The sequence below is a fragment of the Trichoderma ghanense genome (assembly GCF_004382785.1).
Source record: "Trichoderma ghanense strain CCMA-1212 chromosome Unknown scaffold_1, whole genome shotgun sequence".
In the NCBI taxonomy this organism is placed as follows: domain Eukaryota; kingdom Fungi; phylum Ascomycota; class Sordariomycetes; order Hypocreales; family Hypocreaceae; genus Trichoderma; species Trichoderma ghanense.
In genome coordinates, this window is record NW_027395664.1 from 1,900,513 (window position 1) to 1,917,197 (window position 16,685).

Here is a 16,685-nt window from a genome sequence, read left to right on the forward strand (position 1 = left end):
CAGTTTGTTTCAACGGTACCGATTGGATGGCTCTACAGTACCAATTGTTGATTTGGGAAAGGCGTTACGGGGCATATATACATATTCATCGGGGGGGCTTCGCAGGGACGCAAAGCAAAAAGGGTTCCTTCTTGGTGGACGGCGTTATCCTTAAATTATACACCAATGGCGAAAGATTGTACTTACGGCGCCGAGTTTATGGGGTTCTCACAGCATTATCTGATGATGGGCAGCATTTAATACAAATAATAGTATCAATGAAACACAGATCCGCTCGCGAGTGATTTGGGCTGCATGCGTTCATTCGGTGAGCGTCTCGTGACAGCCATCGTATGTTGATCGGTATGGGGGGCCGTCGGCAGATGGAGGGGGTTATTGGGGCTGACAGTGAGGAGAAGTATTTCACGACAGGTAGGAAGTAAAACTGCGAAATCGGCGGCGTCTAAGCAAACAACTTTCAGTCTTTAGATCGAAGGGGGGGGAAAGGTGCATGCGTAGGAAGGTTGGAATGACTTGGCTGAACTACTCATGGGGTGCTTTGCGTCGGGCATTCTTGGGAGAAGAAGCATATGCGGTGCAAGGCTTTGCTAACGATAACCGTCAATATTCGACTTGGCACAGCATTGTTGGCGTGTGCTTTTGTGAGTTGTTGTTGGCGGCCGGTATGTTGCCTCGTGGGGGTGTTGCACCAGCGGAGCGGATGGCAGGTATAGACATTATCAGGTGTCCAATGCACCGTAGTTGCGGAGCATTGGATCGAGGGAGGGATGATGTTAAAGCGTAATATATCAGGTTCTTGTATTGAGGGAAATGCATCTTCTGATACTATTTTCTGTTTGTCTTGTGCAGCACTTGGTGGGTTTCACAGAAATAGGAATGAATCGTGCCTTTGCATTGGGATCGCCCCTGCCTTATCTGCTGCCTATTTATGATTGACCCAGGACCGGTATTACGGTATTAGTCGTCGTGTCCACGTTACGGCTGTTACACGACCACTTTCCTTCAAAGTGGGAGGGTTGCAGTTCACTTGTTGAACGTCCGTGCGAAACCACGGGCCTTTTCTGGACGGATCTTGCATCCGGCCGGGGAGGGACAAGGAGTGAATGGCAAGACGGAATGGAAGGCTGGGGGAATCAAAGAAAAGAGAAGAAGAGCAAAAATGGAAAGAATAGAAGTGTCGCAGTCGGAGAGATTGTTGCGCGGCTAAGGTATGGATTGGAAGTTGGGGGATCGGCGGCTGTGCATGAGCGCCGGAGGATAAAGGGCGGTGACATCATTGCTGGCGGTTTTGGGTGATGATGCCTAATTGCTGATGCTGGTGATGCATTGATTTGGGCCGGGGGTTGATAAGATGGCAAAGGCCTGGATTCCTCGGCTATAGGATTTTGGTTAGTGTTATTTTTCTCGTCTGTGTCGATGGTATAAACTGGTGAATGGCTGCTGAGTGAGCTCGAAGTAATGCTATAAATGATGTATCATTATACGGAGCACCGAGTGGAATCGTAGTGGAAGAGTCCATCATCCCGGCAGTGCGGCATGTCCGTCAAACGCGTTGTATTACCGCTCGGCAGTGATGAACCTGGAAGTATGGAACAAGGGCATTTTTTCTCCATCGGAAATCAAACCACGCTTTGAGAAGGAGAGAGGGCCTCCAACAAGCCTCCATGTGAGCGGCATTGTTCGGCGTTGGCTCACGCTTCTTTCCTAGGGGGAGCCCAATGTCGAGCTGGAACACGCGTGGCTGGCGCTGAATTGCCGTCAAAGAGCTAATCATGTTGGTTTGGTGGAAATGTGCGTGTGGTCGGGGGGGCGCTGTGCGAGACGGTTCATCAATTGGATCACATGTTTTGATTGATTTTTGTTTGATCGTATGATTGAAGTTGAGTTGTAGATGGAATAACATGGTATGAGCGAGACTGCTGTTGATTTTTGGCGGAAGAGAGAGACGAGGATGAATGAGCTCATGGAAGCATCTTGGATTCCGCAGACATGCAGTTGCCCCTGCTGCCTCTGGGTAAGGTACTGCTGTTAGAGTCCCGCAGCAGCGGTCCGGCCACGACGTAACAGGCGCTACTCCGTCCCCAGTACGCGAGTTACGCGCATGGACTTCCTTCCATTCATCCAGCCATGCACTTGGGCTGGACTGACGTATGTGGGGGCTCAAAGTCGTTCTAGCCTCCTTGCACCTTCCCAGTCACAGAAAATACGCAGGAAAATGCAAAAAAGTACGCTGGGGCTAAGCTTCCTGCTAAGCCTGTCCTGGCATGATTGGGCCCCGTTCTGGTTTCTGGTCGGGCTTGGAAAGAACCAGCGGAGAGGCGCAAAAAAATCGGCAGCAGCGAGCAGGTCGCACGAAGGCGCAGGTCGTCGATTCGTGCTGTTGCCCCCTTCCCTGTTCTTGCCTAGCAGAGAACCAGAGTGAGAGAGGCAGTGGGAGAGGCTTCGACTTCTTTTCTCTCTCTTCTCCCAACTTTCTGTCCATCTTCAAGCTTCCACCTCCCATCAAACTCCCCCGCAGAATTCGAAAGACACGGCGTTTCGAAACGAACAAACACGCCAAACGCTCGCAGGCGGCGGCGCGTCTCGACCCGTCTGCGTCTGGCTGTGCTCCATCCATCCTTGGCTCGCCGTGCTCCGTACCGCCAATCGCCGCCAAAGGGGCTTGGCATCTTGCCGCAGCCGCGGGAATTCGTCCAGCGACGCCCGGCATCACTCAGCTGCCAGTTGCGGTGCTCGCTGCACAGCACAATCGCGCTGCTGCTCTGACGGTACAAGTACGGAGACCTTGCAGCTGGTGCTCTGTCGACGCTGCTGCTGCACAGGATTGTCGGGTGCTACAGAGGGATACTACACACACGCAGCGTATCGTAACGCAGCGTAACGCGGCACAACAGGACAGGCACATATAGTACCTTACCCTCTGGTACAGAGAAACGCGAATTACACCCAGCGAGACCCCGGCAGACAACTCCCAGGTCCTACCTAGACGAGGGCGCCTTGCAACCACGAGCCTGCGCATCACATCAGCCCGCGGGCCCTCTGCGAGAAAGGGGATCCCGGCTCCCTGTTTTTTTTATTTATTTTTTTTTTTCCTTTTTTTTTGTGCTGCCGACGTTTGCAGCAGAACTTGCCCACCTTTGCATCAACTATCATTGCACTGGTGATTCTTCGTCTTCCAGCGGCTTCACCGTCTTTTGCCCGGCTTGCACCATCTTGACAGCCGCGTGGGATTGTGTCTTGGGACGATAGCAACCCCCCTCCAATAGATTGAAACGAGTCGTCCAGGCGTCCGCATACCAGTCTTGCAACAAGTCGGAGGCACGACTGGCCAATTCGCAAGAGGAGTCGCCAATTACGATTCTTCCTTCTCGCCAATCTCTCAGCCGTATCAGCGCCATCCTGGTCCTGTTCGCTGCCACAGACCACAGCTTCCTTGCAAGCATAAAGCCCGTCAGCACTGCTACTACCAGCACGAGTGCTTTATAGCTGTGGCCCTCCTGATAAGCTGTTGATATCAAACCGGCCTAGGCCTCCTTGCTCCTCTTCCGCCACAGGCTCGCACAGCTGTTCGCTCATCGGGCACCTTCCCTGACATTACGAGCTTTGCTACACCCTGACCAGACATGGTCGCCTCACGATAGTCACATCTCGCCACTTGCATTGCCCTCGATCATGACTTTTTGCGTTATATCGCTTGTGATGTCCTTCGATTGGACTCACGCCTAGTACGACGCAAACCGAACCTCGTTTTCCATCTTCAGCTGGTGCAAGAAAATCTCATCTTGCCAACAATACCCCCCTCGCTCGCGCACATACGCTGTTTGCCAGCTTCACAATCTTATCTTGACTTGCATTGCGTTTCATCTGGCGCAGCCGGAGTTGAATCCTCCCATTTTTTTTTTCCTGAGAGCAGCCGTCTGCATCTACCTCTTATATCTGGAGCTTCTCTCCATCCTCCTGGATAAGATGTTGGACGACACTCGCGCCTTTATAGCGGCGCAACTCAAGGGTGCTAAACCCGCTTTTGTGTCAAAGACACCTCATTTCAACTTCATCACTGTCCATTGTGAGTAACGCTTGTTTCTTTGACGCCTCTTATCCCATCTTGAGCACATCCATCCTGACTGTTGCGCTCCTAGACTTTTGGATTATCTTTGCAACACTGCTTTCTTCTGTCCTCATATATGCCGGCGGTAAGGGAAAGCTTCACTTTATAGATGCTCTCATGTTCGGCAGTGGTGCAAATACCCAAGCTGGACTCAACCCTGTGGATCTCAACAACCTCAACGGATTCCAACAGTCCTGGATTTACACCTTTGCTTTACTCTCTAATCCCATCACACTACACACATGCGTCGTGTTCCTCAGGCTGTACTGGTTTGAGAAGCGGTTTCAGCACTGGGTCCAGGAAGCCCGACTGCGTCGCCGAACGCTTAGCAAGTCAAAGTCAAAGGCACGAAATGACCTGAGTCAACTTGAAAACGGTCAAGGTGTGAACGGGAGGCACATCACTATTGTGCCGCGGGGCGACGAGAGGACGAACCGAATCACAAATGACGGCATTCTTTTGGATAAGATCCCAGAGGCCGACCCCAAGCCCGTTGGCAGAAGCGATGAGAGTGATACGACCACAGTGTCCGACGACCTGCACAAGGGCGATGACCTTGACGATGTCAGTCCTCTTGATCAGCCCCGTCAGAAAGACAATTCGCAGGCAACCCCCGAGGAGAATAGCTCTGCATCCGGCGGTCGGCCAGAGAACAATCCACTTACAACAGCAATCACGTTTGCCGACACCGTTAAGAGAAGTGACGGCGTCGGCAGTGACCCTACCAAGTTTCCTCAGCGACGATCCAACGCGGAACACATTGCCATCCTTGAGAGGCAGAGAAACCAAGACAACGAAGTGCTTCGGATTCCTGGGCCGCGGGAAACCGAAAGAGGATTGGGCCCTCGGCGGCTCGAAGAGGACGACCAGCAGGACGACGAAGACAGGCCAATCGGTCGCCAGACCACTGCCGATTCCCGCAATGGCGAGTCCAATGGTATTCATGGGCGACAGCCCACCATTACCATTGCTGAGCCCGAGCATCACAGGCGAGACGAACTCAAAGAAGACGCTAGAGCCGTCGGTAGTACCCTGGATACTCTGAGGTTCCGAAAGCCGCGCATGTTCAACCGCTCACAAGACAAACTGCACGAAGACAGCGAATCCAGACACAGGTCGAGGACTCCAAATCCACGCCCGGTGCGAACCAAGACCATGGACACTCTTCGCTCCGTCTTGACCCGAGAAAAAGTTGACGACATGCCGTATCTCAGCTACACGCCCACCATGGGACGTAACTCAAACTTTCTTGGCTTGACCCTCGAACAGCGTGAGGAACTCGGCGGCATTGAGTATCGGGCGCTTAGAACTCTGGCCATTGTGCTCTTGTTCTACTTCTTCGTCTTCTCCCTCTTGGCCGTCGTCTGTCTGCTCCCATACATCCTTGCCAACCAACATTACGGAAACATCCTTGCGGAGGATGCTATCGGCAAGACCTGGTGGGCGTTCTGGACCGCCAACATGGCCTTCAATGACGTGGGATTTACCCTGACCGCGGACAGCATGAACTCGTTTGCTACCTCCGAATGGGTTTTGATGGCCATGTGGTTTTTCATCATCATTGGAAACACCGGCTTCCCTGTCATGCTGCGCTTCATGATATGGGTTGCCTCCAAGTTCACCTCCAGAGGCTCTGGCCTTTGGGAAGAGTTTCGATTCTTGCTTGACCATCCCCGTCGATGCTTTACGTTGCTTTTCCCGTCGAATGCAAACTGGTGGCTGTTTTGGATTCTCGTCTTGCTCAACGTTATAGACCTTGTGTTTTTCATCGTCCTCGATGTGAGTTTGCATTCACCCGGGCCTGTGCCACTGACCTTTAATGCTGACTTCTCCTAGCTTGGCGCAGAACCCATCACCAAGTTCCCTCTGAGGAACCGTGTTGTCATTGGCCTCTTTCAAGCTGCGTCGACCCGAACAGCCGGCTTCTCGGCCGTCAACATGTCTGACCTGCACCCTGCCATGCCGGTTTTGTATATGATAATGATGTATATATCCGTCTTTCCCATCGCCATTTCCATTCGACGAACCAACGTCTACGAGGAGAGATCTCTAGGCGTGTATCCTGACCAAAGCAACGATGATGATTCCGGAGCAAGCGCTCTTGGTTATGTCGGTACTCACTTGCGACGCCAACTCTCTTTCGACTTGTGGTACGTATTTCTGGGCTTCTTCCTCCTCGCCATCACCGAGGGCGGCAAGATTGTTGGGGGCCGGTTCGACTTGTTCGCTGTCCTCTTCGAAATCGTCAGTGCTTATGGAACCGTCGGCCTCAGCATGGGCGTACCTGGCGTCAATGCGTCTCTCTGCTCCCAGTTCTCGGTTCCTGGGAAGCTCATCATCGTGGCTATGCAGATTCGTGGTCGACATCGTGGGCTACCGTATGGCCTCGATCGCGCTGTCATCCTTCCGAGCGAAGCCCGTTTGAAGAGGGAACAAGAGGAGTCCGAGGCCGCCCTTGCTCGGACAAACACTGTCGCATCTACTGGCGCCACCACGGGCCTGCAGCGCCAGGCGACTACAGGACGCAGCCGCAGCAGGAGTCGCGAGCGGGCTAACAGTAGCCTTATAACGCAATTGCTGCATCCTGGCCCCGTCGTTCCCGAAGAGGTCATCCGTCCAAGGGGAAGATCAGTCGAGGGACATCAGAGGAGCCGGTCCGTGGACGTTACTGGCGCTATACCAGAACCCTCAAGCGCCCACCTACAGCCTCGGATAGAGGAAGACGACGAGCTGCGACACATGTCCAGCTACGAGTTTCCACACAAAGCGCGGCAGATTGAATCTTCTGCTTTCTAGAGAAATCCGTGGACTTGAAATAGACCTGCTTTTACTCCGTCTCCAACGATGGCCCAAGAATGGCTCTGTTACCAATGTACATGTTCAGTTGCTGATTTAACTCTATTTTCCTTTTGTTTCATTGTTTCCTCATTTTGTTCTAGGATGATACGCCTGGCTATGGGTGGCGAAAACAGGAGCCTCGTCGGGCGATAGCTTGTGTGCGTGCGCACGCTCATGGTTGGAGTGATAGGTGTTATCAACAATTTCATCATAGCGGGAAGTTGGTCGGATGTAATTATTGGTGCTTGTGAAAAACCTAGACACGAACGAACACGATATTTGGCAAAGTCAAGTTCTTATTCCGCTGTGACGCCTGTAAACGCCGAAATGCTGTCTATCCGTGGTTGCCCTCTAATGAATGAAGCCATGCAGAGTTCGCCACTGTTGCCCGTCTACTTGTAGCTCCAAAAACCAAGGGAAAGAGAGACAAGGAAAATTGAAGCAAAATCGTTTATCCAAAATGTCGGTGGAAACTCTAGAGAAAACCCCAGTCAGTGTAAGGTAGATTAGGCCAAGGCTGCACGAGAAGAAGAAGAAAAAGAAGAAGAAGAAGAAAAAGAAGAAGAAGAAGAAGAAGAAGAAGAAGAAAAAGCGCCGTCTTGCTTTATTTGTCCTCAAAGGCGCCCATAGTCTTCAACGCGCCGGCAAGCCGACGGTAGTCTTTGAGGAGATCGAGGACCTCGCTGAGGCGCAAGTCGCCCGGATTCTGGAGCTCCATGAAGCGCTTGTTTGGAGGAGGGATCTTGGGTGGTTCTTTTGGCGGGAGGACGGCTGCGATGTCAGGGAAGGCCTTTATAGCTCAGGTCAGTAATTTTAAAGAAGGGGGGCCCCGTTATGGAGGCTTACTGTTGCCAAGTCGCCGCCGTCAGTTGGTTTCACGGCATCTTTGGAGTCTTTTGCGTCCTTGTTGTCCTTTGGGTCCTTGGCAGGAGGGTTCACAGGCCCGGATGCGCTTCGGCCGAACCCTCGGACCAAGCTGATGCCGGAAAGGCGTGCCATGGGGTTGAAGGTATTGCTCAGGTTGCGCATCTGATCCAGCATGGCCGGGCTGGCCGGCGCCGCCGGCACGGGAGCAGCGGCCGCGGCCTTTGGGTCCTCTGCGAAGAGCACTTTCTTCGAGGAACTCGCGCTGCGGCCGCTGCGGGTGCTGTCTGTGCTGCGGTCACGGCGGCCGCCGATGATGCTCAATACGCGCTCGTCCCGACGCCCGCTCTGGGGTTTGGCCTGGTCTGGTTCCGGCGTAGCTATAGATATGGTGCTGTCTTCGTCTTCCGGAGGCGGCGTGCTCACGAGCTTGCGAGCTTCGTCAAGGGTCTTGGGGACGGCTATGGGCTCCTTGGGGTCCTCCTGGCGCTCTTTAAGCTTGCCGAGGAGGAAGCTGTAGCTCTCGCCTAGGCTGTTAGAGATGGTCTTGAGGCCTTGGTCGGCCGTTGTGAAAACGGCGTCGCTGGCGGCGCCAAACGCCTGTGCTGGGGTGTTGACCAAGTCACTCAATCTTCTGTTCTTAGCAGTCGTCGCCGGCTTGAGGCTTGAAGACGATGCGTCGGGCTTTGAGGCTGTGGCGTTTTCAGTGTTGACAGCAGCAGTACTCTGCGGCGAGGTCGTCAGCCCCTGAGAGTACGCCGGCGGAAATGTCTCTACTCTGGGAGTCGCAGGTTGACCGGGTGCCTTGACGGGCCCTGATGGGCTCTCATCCTCCCTGAGTGTGGCAAGGTCGACAGTCTGCAGGAAACTGATGGCAGCCTCGAGGTTTGTCAAGCAGTAGGCCTCCTCGCCCGTCAGCTTCTGCTCCCAACGGAAGTTTTGGATGAAGTGGAGGTCGCTGATGACGTGAAGATGCTCTGGGGGCAGCGTGATGAGTGTGTAGATGAGCATCGGCATGATTTCGTCCGCGGAAGCCGAAGGATGAAACTGCGCCAGCGTATCGACGATGCTCTTGTGTGCAGCCTTGAGGCGATTCAATTTGCCAAGAGGGTATCTTGACTCCGCCATTCGAATCAACTCTTTTCTTGCGGGCTCGAGCCGAGCACGGATGATCTCCGTCTTCTCGGCCGTTGACTTTTCTTTTTCCGCGTCCGCCTCACCTAGGTCTATCCCCAGATCTGAAGGCCCGATGCCCACAAGGGACAACGCGGCGGTTTTGGATCTCAGCTTCGCATCCTGAGCTTCATCCTGCGTACTCCTGTGGCGGTAGATGCGCTCGTAGATACCCTCGCACAGTCTCCTTTCCACGGCCTCTTCGAGCAAGCTTCGCTTCACCTCCAGAGCTCGTCTTGCTTTCTTGCGACTTGCTAGTTCTTCGGGTGTGATCATCTGCTGTTCATTTTCGGTTTTTGATTTATCCTTCGAGCCTAACGAGGCTGCTTTCGACCGAAGGCGGCTGGCGACGGAGGACGATGGTGGCGGAGGCTGGAAAGTCTCGCGGCTCTGACGGGAAGCAAGGGCGCTAACGTGTGTAGCGATGTGAGAGGAGGCCTGGGCATAGAACTCTTGGAACAGTTGCGATAGCTTGGCAATATTCGGCGGAGTGGAGTGGACCTTGGCAGAGAGCGACTCAACGAAGCTGCAACAAGTCGGTCAGACAAGGACTCGGGATTGAACTGAGTGTAGCATCCATCCATCGCCTCACCTATCGGTCAAGGTAATGAGCTCGATCGGGAGATCGTCAAGCTCGATCGAAGCTCGCGTGATTTCGGGGAGCTCTTCATTGTCGGAATCGTCGGCGGTGTCAAACGTATCGGGAGCCTCGGCGTCAGTTCCGGCAGCTCCAAGCTTCTCGGAGGGTGTTGCGGAGTGGAACGTATGCGCTCTCTTGGGGGGTTCGATGCCGGCTGCAGTGGTCGTGTTCGGCTGGTGCGAGTAGGAGGAGACTCTCTCTGGAGTTGGTCGAGCTGGTGAGGGAGCGTCGGTGGGTTGCTGAGAAGCCATGAGCCGCAAGACGGTGAAGAGCTAGCTATTGGTGTAATGATAAGCTTCTGCGGCTTGAGGACTGTGATGGAGATACGCAGTATAGTAGTTTAAAGGAGATGGTACATTGAGGAGCACCCGCCAGGTACTCTCCTGGAAATCAAAGGGGGGACCTTGGGCTGAAGCAGCCGGTTGCGCTGCCAGGGGCCGATGGAGGGGTTTCAACTGCGACCACACTTGCAGGGCACGTACTTGATAGGATAGGTATGCGTCCAAGGTACAATCATCGGGCTTCTGGGTAGACCGTAATGCGAATGCGATTGTAACGAGAGATTATTGCTCGAAGAGCATGGGTCGAAGTAGCGGAAGCTGTCAAGACTGGAGTTCTTGGGCAGAGGATGGGTAAGATAAGGCAGACAGGTAGAGATGGATGCTAAATGGCGGAGGGAAAGCGTCGAATGACGGCTTCCAATTGGGAGATGCGGCGGTGGAGATTGAAGTAATATGCTAACGTTGGGGCGTAAAAGGTGCAGAGAAGAGAGCGGAGAGGAGACGCAGTGCAAAATGGACGCGGCCGCACTTGGATTAGCTGGTGAGATGACGACAGCTGTGTTGGTAAGATTGGGAGGGAATAGAGACGGTTTTGGAGTTGAAGCTCAGATGCGGCGCCTCCACTGTTATCTCTCGGCTTATCGATAAGGTACGCAGGCATCCCTGATCCGGTCCCTTGTACTTAGCTCCTTGAACACCTTGAGTGTCGAAGGCTAGGTACCTTACCTATACGGCGCAAACATACATCATCAATATCATTTGGAACAACGAGTGAGAGTGGGACAAGAAGGAAAAATGGACAAAGCAGCAATTAAAATGTTATTCAAGTGGTCAGTGTCGCATCTTGGACCGTTTCGTCCTGCATCGGATCGCCCTCGGCCAGACGGTGACATGATCGGCGACAATGAGCCACCAAGGTGCCTCCAGGGAGCTCGAAGCGCCACAGCATGCAAGCAAACAACTCAATCTCACCGTCATCTCGATTGGGCAGTTTGTGCCACTCTTGTTGAGAACAATGATACAAATGCACTTTCGTGGCATTCAATCCATAGTTCATAGGTATGACCAGCAACGTATTACTCAGGCGGAAGAAACAGGAGCAGTCTCATTGGCTCCTGTTATCGCCCATAAGGTACCTACTACGTATCACAAACAGACATTGCCGAGAAAATGCGGAGGAGTCCCCAGATTCTCCCCCATGGTCCAGCGGCTTTAGCGCTCCCTCTAGCGCTAAACCAGGCACGCTGGAGCCCTGGAGGTCTATTAGCCGTCCCGGCCCGCGAGTCGCATCGCCAGACACTGAGAGCCGCGCTCCGGAGCCGGTGCCTTTGAACCGAGGGCAAGCTGGCGATGGTCCAAGTCTGTTTAAGACGCTGGCCGGCTTCCCTCCCTCTTCTCCTTTCCCTCCCTTTTTTTTCTTCTTCTTTCTTTCTTCCTTTGACAGTTCAAGAGTCGTCTTGCAGTGTCTCAGCAGTTTGATCGTATGCCTAGACACGCACTGCTTCGATTCTCCTCTTCATAACACCTTCTCTCCCCTCTCTTTCTCCCTCTCCTCCATCCCTCCTTTCAGTCTCAGCTGCGGGACTCTCATCAGTGCCCCTGTCCTTATCCGAGTTCAAGGCTTCTCTCCAGAAGCTTCTCTCACTTTCTCATCATGTCTGGACCGCCGTCTCGCATCCGCTCCATCCTCGGCCATCTCATCCCCCATCAGCCCACGCCTCCTCACATCCACCACCTGTCGCCCACCTTCTTCCTCGAGCGCGCCGCGTCCATTGAGCCCAATGCCGAGGCCATCTACCACATCACCTCCAACGGCGCCATCCTGCGCCGCTCCTACCAGGAATTCGCCGACCGCGCCAGAGGCTTGGCCTATTACCTCAAGAAGCACGACCTGAGGCGCGTTGGCATCCTCGCGCCCAACACGCCGGCTTTCCTCGAGGCCATCTACGGCATTCCGGCGGCGGGGGCCGTGATTGTGCCGGCAAACTACCGGCTGAAGCCCGACGACATTGCCTACATCTTTGAGTTTGCCGAGGTCGACAGCATCATTGTCGATGCCGAGTTTGTCCATTTGTTGGATTCGTTCAAGGCGAAGCACCCAAAGGTGCCCTTGATCATTGACTCGGTAGGCCTTGTCTCTCTTCGTGTCAGGGACGAAAACTGACTGGATGACCCGAACTCAGGACACCGACGCCACAGAAGGCCAGCTATGCGGCCCCTTTGACGAAGCCGTGCTGGAGGGACTCACATATGATCGCTCCAATGGCAATGCAGGCTGGGCCGGTCTCCAATCACATGCAACCAACGAGGATGACATGATCGCCATCCCCTTCACCTCCGGCACCACGTCTCGGCCCAAGGGAGTTGTCTTTACCAACCGAGGGGCGTATCTTGCCTGCATGGCCAACATAATCGAGTCTGGGCTTAACCAGGGCCGCTGCAAGTACCTCTGGACACTTCCCATGTATGTTAAGCCGGTAATCTTATCATATGCTCATCTTCCAAAGGCTAACCATTGTTGTTCTGCCAAAGGTTCCATGCCATGGGCTGGACATTTCCATGGGCTGTTGTCGCAGTACGCGGCTTGAATGTCTGTCTGCGAAAGATTGACTACCCCCTCATCTGGAAGCTGTTGAAGGAGTTGCGCATCACTCACTTCAATGCGGCCCCTACCGTCAATACGCTCCTGGTGGCATCAAAAGAGGCGGAGAAGCTCCCGCACGAGTGCCGAGTAACGGTTGCCGCCAGCCCGCCAAGTGCCCATCTCTTTGAGCAAATGGCAAGTGCTTCCAAAGAAAGATTCGAACTTGGTAAATACATCGCCCGGCTAACCAGATTCATAGACCAACTTGAACCTCATCCCCGTCCATGTGTATGGCATGACAGGTAAGCGTCATTGAACAGTTAATCTTGACTCGATGCTCACTAGATGACAGAGACGTATGGCCCCCTCACGAAATGCTACGTGTTGCCAGAGTGGGATAACCTGCCTCCACACGAAAAGTTCGCCAAGATGGCTCGCCAGGGCCACGGCTTCATCACCAGCCTTCCCATCCGAATTGTCAAGCCCGATCAGCCCGGCGGAGTGCTGGTCGACGTGGAGAAGAACGGCAAAGAGATTGGCGAGATTGTCTTCTTTGGAAACATCTGCGCCAAGGAGTACTACAAGGATCCCGAGGCCACGCGGAAGCTGTTTGAGGGAGGCGGGCTGCATTCCGGCGACTTGGCAGTCTGGCACCCTGATGGCAGCGCTCAGATTCTGGATCGGGCCAAGGACATTATCATCTCTGGCGGTGAGAACATCTCCTCGGTGGCCCTGGAGAGCATGTTGGTCGAGCACCCCGACGTTCTCGAGGCCGGCGTGGTGTCTGTTCCGGACTCTCACTGGGGCGAGCGGCCCAAGGCGTACATTACGGTCAAGGAGGGCAAGAGCCTGGTTGGCGAGGACGTGATTAACTGGGCCAAGCACCAGAGCAACATTAGCAAGTTTATGGTGCCGAGAGAGGTTGAGATTGTGGATGAGCTGCCCAAGACGAGCACCGGCAAGATTAAGAAGAATGTCCTGCGAGAATGGGCCAAGACTGGGCGCAAGGAGTAGGAGGAATGGTCAAGTAGATGAGCGGCGTATGCTTGTTTTTTTGGATAACAGAGCGTAACCGGTCACCGTTCAATTGCTATGTAGCGTCTGGATACCTACCTCATATATGCAATGGGCTCTTTGAGAGGGTTGGGCATAGCGAATGCTGTTACTGAGCCAATCTGTCGGTGCAAAAGGGAGCCTTGGTGCCGATTGGACAAATATCTACTCTTATCTTGTGAGTCAACTTTTGTTCGAACAAACAAATGAAAGCCCTCGAGAATTGTGTGCAAATTGGTCAATGGTTATGCAGTCAAGGGTAAGAAGAATGAAGATGGGGAGATTTGTAGGCGTGTCTCATCATGTGGTGACTTGCTTTATAGCACAAACATTGAAGCCGTTCAACAAGCGAAAGGTCGAGTCGTATAACGGTTAGTACAGTCGCTTCACATGTTCGCCAGAAGATGCGGAGCGCGCGACAGACCCGGGTTCGACTCCCGGCTCGACTAAGCTTTTTTTGCCCTCTTTTTGCCCTCTTTTTTTTTTTTTTTTTTTTTTTTTGCTCTCTTGTCGTACAATTTCTGACCCTCTCTCGGTATCGGGTAGTTTCAATAGGTACAACGACATGGCGGCGTCTATTGGATCATGGCATCATCATGCTGCATCTCGCATCTGCTGACCTGCCTGCTATGAATGTATCTTGATGCAACAACGAAGTTCCCCCTTGTCCAAGCAGTGGGGAAGAGGGAAGAGGGAAGAAGGCAAATCGGTTCTAGAAACGCAGCGCAAAGCAGCGAACGCTCCAGCACCCTCTCGACCTTGTGCAGCGCCCAGCCCCATCCAGCGCTGCCGCGCGGGCCAATAATGGCTTGCGGCTCGCCCGGCCATCGTATCATCCGAGCATCATTTCGCTGCATCCCCGTCATCCATCAACTGAGCTTGATATTTTCCTGCTCTTCCCGCACCTCTCATTAGTTGTTTTATCACTTTTGTTTTTGTAAACGGCAATTCCAATCCACACGAACCGACAAAAGACTCTCCGATTTCAATTGACGCTCTGTCTGCTCTGCTCTCCATCATCGCGCTCTCTCTTCTCCGTCTCTTGAGCATTCTCTCAGCTTTCAATCATGAGCTTGAGCGGGTCGCGGCCGCTGCGGGGCGGGTGCCAGTGCGGCCGGAATCGTTACATCATTGCTATTCCGGAGAACGGCATTCAGGAAGCGCAGGTCTTGTTCAACACTGAGCCGCAGCATCGTGAGTGATTGATACTTTTTCTTTTGTTTGCGTGTTGAATTGCTGATTTTTTTTTTTTACTGCTTGTTTTGGGGGATGTCGTTTTGGTGAAGAAATGGAAGGGGGTTGGGGTTGGAGGATAGGTGGAATTCGGTCTGGTTGACGATCCGGGACTTCTTCACCCCACCATCTGTCTACCTGTGTATCACCACGACGAAGCTTGGACCTCGCCTCTGGTTGTTCCTCTGCTTGTTTGTTTCTCCCCGAAGCTGACGATTGGGTGTGCAACCACAGAAATCCCCCTGGCGACGCCTCTGGCCGCGTACATCCGGGTGCCGCTGTCATGGTACCACAGCACCACATTCGCCTTCTTCCCCGACGAGACGCACGCCATGATCCGCAGGGTCTACACGCACCCGAGCCAGGACTACTCCAAACGCCACTTCTGCGGCTTCTGCGGCACGCCCCTGTCGTACTGGTCCGAGGACCCGCGCAGCGAGGCCGACTTCATCAACCTGACGCTGGGCAGCCTGCTGCGGGAGGACATCCGCGACCTCGAGGACCTGGGCCTGATCCCCGACGACGACGTCGAGCAGCCCCCGACGGCGGCGACGACGACACTGACGACACCGACGACGACGGAGGCCAAGCGGAGCGCCGCGCTGCGCCAGTCGTACGGCGTGCCCTGGTTCGAGACGCTGATTGAGGGCTCGCGCCTGGGCAGCCTGCGCCGGAGCTACGGGGCGCAGCGGTCGCGCGACGGGCAGGCGAGCATCGAGTGGGAGATTGTCGAGTTTTCGGACGGCGGCGGGGAGATGGAGCTGAGCGAGGGGGACGAGGCGGCGCTGCAGCAGCTGGGCAAGAGGAAGCATTACGAGGTTTGACGGGCACACAAGTTGCATTGGGGGTGTGTGAGTGCATGAGTGAATGAGTGAGTGAGTAAGTAAGTATAGTAGTGCATGGGTGAGGAGTGAATGGTGTGTACAACAACAACAACAACAAAAGCTGTCGAAAAGGGGAAACCGATACGCCGTCGTGTTCTAGGGTAATGTGGTGTCTGGCATGGTTTGGGATGGTCCGGTCTGTATATGAGCTGTCGCTTCTGTTCGTCTGTTCGTTTGACCTTTTGTCTGTTTTTGGTTTGTTCCCGGTCAGGCGTTGTTGTGCAGACAAGAGGCCGGAGGTGGTTGTCTGTCCACCTGCCTGCCACCTTGCCTTTAGGCGTAACTTGATAGCAGAGGCTATATAGAGGTTCAGATGGAAATCGACGCAACCTTTTGAGTCGCCACCCAGGACCCTTTTGACTCCCGCCTTTATTATGCATAAATACTACCTCCAGCGTATACCTTTGCGGAACCGGAAACTTATATAGTCCTGTGCATCCTCGAGTTGTTAAGGAACATCCAACTGTAATGTTTCACTCGGCTGCAGTATGGCGACTCGTCTTCACGTTCGCAAGCAGTTCCCTTTCGACAACAACATGCACACTATCCCACGTGGTCTCTCGGCTGAATCTCTCCGTCGGCTTGCCAGAACTTGAATAGCCGCAGATTCACGTCTTTCTTCCTGTCTATCTGTCCTACCAACTCTGTTCCCGCCGTTCCCCGATGACTCGAACTAATAACCGCATCTCCCGGTCTCTCACCTTTTCCAACCTCCTCAATCCTTCCCTTTTCCCCCCTTCAGCGTCCCTCAACGTACCGTCAGCTAGGACTAGCAGCAAAAGCCTCAATCGTGTGTCTTGTGTCTCTCCCTTCGGAGTATCACCGTTGTCACCTCACCCCCGTTCACCGGGCTAAGCTGCTTGGAGCCGTCCGGATCGCCCGCCTCCGCTTCTCCAGCTTCCCCATTGAGAGGGGCTAGCCTTTGCCTTGTGACTCGGTTTTTCTTTTTACTGTATCGGTCAGGGGGGTTTAGTTGGTTAGGATACAGAAAAAAGGTTGACTGTTTTTTTTTTTTTTTTTTTTTTTT

General features: G+C 53.8%; 5 protein-coding genes across 5 annotated transcripts in view; 3 read left to right on the plus strand and 2 right to left on the minus strand.

Moving 5' to 3' along the window:
- Positions 1-3,966: 3,966 nt before the first annotated feature.
- On the plus strand, positions 3,967-6,904 carry CCMA1212_002017 (Low-affinity potassium transport protein; the record flags this gene model as incomplete). The annotated part of the gene is made up of 3 exons (XM_073699421.1): positions 3,967-4,066; positions 4,140-5,887; positions 5,945-6,904. The coding sequence occupies 3 exons, from the start codon at positions 3,967-3,969 to the stop codon at positions 6,902-6,904; spliced, it is 2,808 nt and encodes a 935-aa protein (XP_073562361.1).
- A 646-nt stretch (positions 6,905-7,550) lies between these two features.
- CCMA1212_002018 (Vacuolar protein sorting-associated protein 9b) lies at positions 7,551-10,140 on the minus strand (the record flags this gene model as incomplete). The annotated part of the gene is made up of 4 exons (XM_073699422.1): positions 7,551-7,736; positions 7,793-9,509; positions 9,576-9,895; positions 10,135-10,140. 4 exons carry the CDS (start codon positions 10,138-10,140, stop codon positions 7,551-7,553), a joined length of 2,229 nt encoding a protein of 742 aa, XP_073562354.1.
- Positions 10,141-11,254: 1,114 nt separating this feature from the next.
- On the plus strand, positions 11,255-13,502 carry CCMA1212_002019 (Acetate/butyrate-CoA ligase AAE7, peroxisomal; the record flags this gene model as incomplete). The annotated part of the gene is made up of 5 exons (XM_073699423.1): positions 11,255-11,263; positions 11,475-12,029; positions 12,088-12,368; positions 12,437-12,714; positions 12,841-13,502. 5 exons carry the CDS (start codon positions 11,255-11,257, stop codon positions 13,500-13,502), a joined length of 1,785 nt encoding a protein of 594 aa, XP_073562353.1.
- A 1,106-nt stretch (positions 13,503-14,608) lies between these two features.
- Positions 14,609-15,598, plus strand: CCMA1212_002021 (uncharacterized protein; the record flags this gene model as incomplete). The annotated part of the gene is made up of 2 exons (XM_073699424.1): positions 14,609-14,735; positions 15,009-15,598. The coding sequence occupies 2 exons, from the start codon at positions 14,609-14,611 to the stop codon at positions 15,596-15,598; spliced, it is 717 nt and encodes a 238-aa protein (XP_073561826.1).
- Positions 15,599-16,442: 844 nt separating this feature from the next.
- The window catches only part of CCMA1212_002022 (uncharacterized protein), a gene marked incomplete at both ends in the record, with an annotated part of 907 nt that continues 664 nt past the window's right edge, over positions 16,443-16,685 (minus strand). Inside the window, one exon of the mRNA XM_073699425.1 lies at positions 16,443-16,584. Within this exon, the coding sequence (XP_073561827.1) occupies positions 16,443-16,584 (142 nt within the window). The remainder of the gene's footprint in view (positions 16,585-16,685) is intronic.